General features: G+C 61.9%; 2 protein-coding genes across 2 annotated transcripts; one reads left to right on the top strand and one right to left on the bottom strand.

The window, feature by feature from the left end:
* Positions 1-408: 408 nt before the first annotated feature.
* Positions 409-1,800, top strand: H696_05278 (hypothetical protein; the record flags this gene model as incomplete). The annotated part of the gene is made up of 1 exon (XM_009499141.1): positions 409-1,800. One exon carries the CDS (start codon positions 409-411, stop codon positions 1,798-1,800), a length of 1,392 nt encoding a protein of 463 aa, XP_009497416.1.
* Positions 1,801-3,393: 1,593 nt separating this feature from the next.
* Positions 3,394-4,476, bottom strand: H696_05277 (hypothetical protein; the record flags this gene model as incomplete). The annotated part of the gene is made up of 1 exon (XM_009499140.1): positions 3,394-4,476. One exon carries the CDS (start codon positions 4,474-4,476, stop codon positions 3,394-3,396), a length of 1,083 nt encoding a protein of 360 aa, XP_009497415.1.
* Between the last annotated feature and the right edge of the window lie 622 nt (positions 4,477-5,098).

Genomic DNA, 5,098 nt, shown 5'->3' with positions numbered 1-5,098 from the left:
CTCTCTCCTCTTCCTCCCTCTCTCCTCTTCCTCCCTCTCTCCTCTTCCTCCCTCTCTCCTCTTCCTCCCTCTCTCCTCTTCCTCCCTCTTTTTTTTGGTGTGCTTGCCCTTTTGCTTGCCGTGTCCACACACACGCGCTTGCGTGTCGTCTCGGCCCCGCCGACGTTTGCTCGCGTTGGTGGCACCGCCGGTGTCATCAGCACGAGCCTCAATGCAGTGGCACTCTCTCTCTCTCTCTGTCTCGGTCTCTCCGAGGCTCTTCTTGATGATTGCTGGCACTGTAATTGCCACCGTCATCACCTCCTTCCCCTCCCCCTCCTTCTTTCGTTCCTCCCCCCCTCGCCCCGCCTCCCCGCGACCCGCCTACTCACCCCCTTCCCCCTTCCCCCCCCCCGCCCGGCCTCAGTCATGTCCCGTTTTGTCCGCAACTCCAAGTTCCGCCACGTCTTCGGCACCGCTGCCAAGAAGGACCTGTGCTTCGATGGTGTTCGCCCCTCTCGCACTGCCCATGACACCAACCTGATCAAGGCCAACTCCCAGTACCTCGGTGTCTGCTGGGAGGCCGGTGGTGGTGGTGCCTTCGCCGTCTTCGACCAGACCAAGGATGTCGGCAAGGTTTCTCCCACCCCCCCTCTGTTCACCGGCCACAAGGCCGCCGTCCTGGACCTGGACTTCCACCCCTTCAACGACTACCTGATTGCCTCCGCCTCCGAGGACTGCACCGTCAAGATCTGGCAGATCCCCGAGGAGCTCAAGGAGAGCCAGGACACCCCCCTGTCCACCCTCGCCGGCCACAAGCGCCGTGTCGGTGCCGTCCTCTTCCACCCCACCGCCGACAACACCCTCGCCACCGTCGGCGGTGACCTTGTCATCAAGCTGTGGGACATTGAGGCTGGCGTGGCCAAGGTCGACATTGAGGCCCACCACACCGATCTGATCAACTCCATTGACTTCAACTACAACGGTAACCTCATGGTCACCAGCTGCCGTGACAAGCAGCTCCGCATCTTCGATGTCCGCTCCGGCAAGCTCGTCCAGCAGACCGAGTCCCACCAGGGTGTCAAGGGCTCCCGCTGCCTGTGGCTCGGCGACTCCAACAAGATCGCCACCACCGGTTTCTCCCGTGCCTCCGATCGCCAGATGGCCATCCGTGATGTCAACGACCTGGACAACCCCATCTACTCCGACAACCTGGACACCTCCGCCGGTATGCTGATGCCCTTCTACGATGAGGACTGCCACATCCTCTACCTGGCCGGCAAGGGTGACACCACCATCCGCTACTTCGAGGTCACCGACGAGAAGCCCCACATCCACCACATCTCCAACTACTCCGGCTCCGACCCGTCTCGTGGTGTGGCTTTCGTCCCCAAGCGCGCCGTCAACGTCAACGAGGTTGAGATCGGCCGTGCCTACCGCCTGACCACCTCCTTCATTGAGCCCATCTCCTTCAAGGTCCCCCGCAAGTCGGAGCTCTTCCAGGATGACCTCTTCCCCGAGGCCACCTCCGGCGAGGCCCCCATGTCCTGCGCCGAGTTCTTCGGCGGCAAGTCCGTCGATGGCCCCAAGAAGATCAGCCTCGAGAACGGCTTCGTCCCCGGCGCTCGCAAGGATGTCTCCTTCAAGTCCGTCCTCACTGAGGAGGTCAAGGATGACACCCCCAAGAACGAGAAGGAGTACCGCGAGGCCTGGGCCAAGCTCAAGGCCGAGGTCACCGACCTCCAGAACAAGCTCACCCAGAAGGACATCCAGATCCGTGTCCTCGAGCAGAAGATCACCACCCTGGAGGGCGGCAACTAAGGGAGCCTGTTTCTTCGAGCACATCCGGCTTAGCGTGTGTGTGCGCGTGTGTGAGCACCTCCCCCCCCCCCTCCTCCCCTTTCCCTTCGTCCTCGTCCGCCCTTCCCCCGGGCGTGATGATGTCCCGGAGGAGGGGAGTTAGGCCAACGGAGGGGCAGGAGGAGAGGGTGCCGTGGCGACGGATCGGCGTGTTGCGCCTGCTGTGCTCTCGTGCACGCCGCCTCCTTCTCTCTCTCTCTCTCTCTCCCTCGGTCCTTCTCCTTCCCTGTGTCCCTGCGCCTGGCTCCTCCGTGTGTGTGTACCACCTGGCAAAAGGGGCGCGCCCGGCATATAAGGGGCTCCCCAGTTCTTCTCAAATTCCCCCTCCCCCCCCCTTCTATGTCGGCCATTCTCTTGCTGTATACACATGCGCATATACACATCTCTCTCCCCGGTTGTTATATGGAAAAACCAAATCCCCCCTCTTGTTGTTGTTGTTGTTGTTGTTGTTGTTTTCTTTCCTCTTCCCCTCCCCTCTTTTCTCCCCCCCTCCCACGACCCGCTCTCCTCTGTGGGGGTTGCTTTGTTTTCCTGCCCCCGCGCGCGTGTGTCCTTCTCTTCGTCGCACAGAAGGCGCTCCCCTCCCCCCCGGTTCTCCCGATGCACAAGCTACGTGCGCCGGTGTTTTGTTGCCGGCAAGCGGCATGCATATGGACATAGTGGCGTGTATTATGGTGATGTGTGGGTGCGCACATTGCGCTCTCCCCGTTTCCCGGTGAGGCACACTTCCGGCGTGAACGTGGGGAAAGGGAGAGACAGAGGGGGAGAGGCGAAGGAGGGTGGGGGTGTGGGGGGGGTGGGGGGGACACGAGAAGCAGGGTTCGGGTTCATGTACGCGCACATCTGTTGTGTGGTTTCATGCTCGATGTGTGCCAAGTTCGCCTGTTATCCATGTGTGTGTGTGTGTGTGTGTGTGCGTGTGTTTGTCGATGGGTACTGCTCGGGAACTTCCTTTCACTGAGGCCACGGGAAGAAGGGCAAGCCCGGAGGAGGTGTTTCGGCCGGCGTGTGTGCGTGCGCAGGCGAGGGCACATGCAAAAAGGGGATCTTGATTACGCGGACCAAGTCCCTCTCCTGTGCGCCCCGTGGGTCTGAACAACAATGCGACGCACCGCCCAGGCCCATCCACACCCCCTGGCCCGGCCTGCCGCCCAATCCCCCAATCGACTCCCCGAAGGGGGTCACATCATGGCATGTGGGCTCTACTTTCGGAAAGGCACCCCCCACACACACCAACACACACGTACATTGCATTAGACAGCAGGCCCGAAGGGTCGGGTGGGCACTGGGAACCGAGGCGGGCGAGCGTGAGGCACAGATTCAACTTCGTGCTTCCACCGACGTCGCCCTCCCCTTTGTGGGATCCCTCCCCCTCCTGCCGAGGCTCATCCTTCGTGCCACACCCCGACACGACTCTCCGCCATTCCCGGTCCCCCTTCTTCGGGGTCTCCCCCGGGACGCACAAAGGGACACGGATGCGAGGAGGGCGGCAGGCATGGGGGCATAGCGCACCCGAGTTCCCCGCCCCCTCCCCCCTCCGCCCAAGTGACACCTTTACTTGGGATCGTCCGTGTCGAAGTCGTTGAACTTGCCGGTGAAGCAGGCGAAGATCACCCAGCCGATGGCACTGAGGAAGATGAAGTTCAGGAAGAGGTAGATCTTGTCGGTGGTGTAGCTGGCCTCATACCGGCGGTGCTTGATGAAGTGGAACATCTGAACCAGGCCGATCAGCAGGTACAGGACCACGGTCAGGAAGACCGCCACATAGATCAGGGCATTGGCCGAGCGATTCTCCCGGTTCCAAAGGAAAGCCATGAGGGTGGTGCTGATCATGAGGAAGGGAATCCAGCCCATGATATGGCCCCAGAAGTTGCGCGTCCCGTCGACCGGCGGATTGACCACATGCTGCATGAGCCACAGGCCCACCATGCCGAAAGTCAGGAAGGCAATGTTCATCAGCAGGAACATGTCCGACACACCGACGGCCCAGGCCACAATGAAGCTGAGCCAAGTGAAGGACAGGAGCATGCCAAACCAGTGCCAGTAGTTGATGCCGCGCCGGGCAATGGAGGACTGCATCTTGCCGGCGAAGATTCCACCCAGCAGGTAGCAGGCGCCGATGATCCCCATGAAGATGGACACATACGGCGCGACGGTCATGAACCCGCGCGGATGGAGGTTGATGTAGCGGAAGCGCCGATCACCACGAGCATACCCGGCAAACATGGTGTAAATCCGGTACTTCGGCTGGTTGAGACTGCCCGCAATGGCCACCAGGACAATCATCTGGGCCAGCATCAGCAGGCCGGCAATGATGTAGATCCACCGTAGCCGGCGGATTTGCTGCGGATCGCGATACTTGGAGTAGGGCGACACGACGCTGAACCGGCGCGCCTCGCCGTCCGGCACCACCGGCGGATTGGGCGGCTGGTAGATGACCGGCCCTCGGGGCTCGACGATCTCCTGCTGGACCGGCGTGACGGTGGTGGTGCGAGTGACCGTGGTACGGACGGCCTCGACCGGCTCCACCACCAGCGGCCGGCTGGTTTGCGGAGGGGACGGCATGGACTTGGCCATGGGGAACCCCTCAGCATAGGTCGCCTGCATGGAGGGGTCCTCGTTCAGGGAGTCATTCATGGTGGCGGTCACGCACTACCAACCACCGTCCGGGGAAAGCACAGCAGCCGGGCGAGGAGTGTTAGATTGATGTCCGCGGTGATTAGAGGGCGGCGGCAAGAGCCAGAGAGGATGTTTCTTGCCCCCCCCCCCCTCCCCTGCCGGCGCCCATGCTGGCAGGCTGGTCACGGTGTGCATGCCACGAAGCACCGATGCTCGGCATGCGCCCAGGGGTTGCTGCTTCGTGGCAATGGTCTTCCCAACAGGGGTGCATCTTCATGCATGGCTGTGTGTGGGTGTGTATGTGTATGTGTCTGGGTGCGTGTGTGTTGCGTCTGGACGGATGAGTGCATGGGCGTCAAAGTACCTGGTGCTGAGGCAGCGGTCTGTGGGTGCGCGTGTGTATCGAGTGGGGGGTTTTCCAACCAAAGTGCTGACGCCGGCGTCAACCAACAAGGAACCTCGGGCGAAGGGATGGGGGCGATCGCACGGGAGGTAGAGGGAAAAGAGGCGGGGTTGGTGAGGGGGAAAACTGGGATGGAAGGCTCCAATCTCTCGGTGGTTGATATCACCGGCCCTTATAGCGCAGACCAGCGATCACCGGATCCCGCGCACCGCGGGCTCGGACGGCGCCGCAGGAGCA

Source organism: Fonticula alba, assembly GCF_000388065.1.
Source record: "Fonticula alba strain ATCC 38817 unplaced genomic scaffold supercont2.9, whole genome shotgun sequence".
In the NCBI taxonomy this organism is placed as follows: Eukaryota; order Rotosphaerida; family Fonticulaceae; genus Fonticula; species Fonticula alba.
This window is presented reverse-complemented; position numbering and strand designations above follow the sequence as displayed.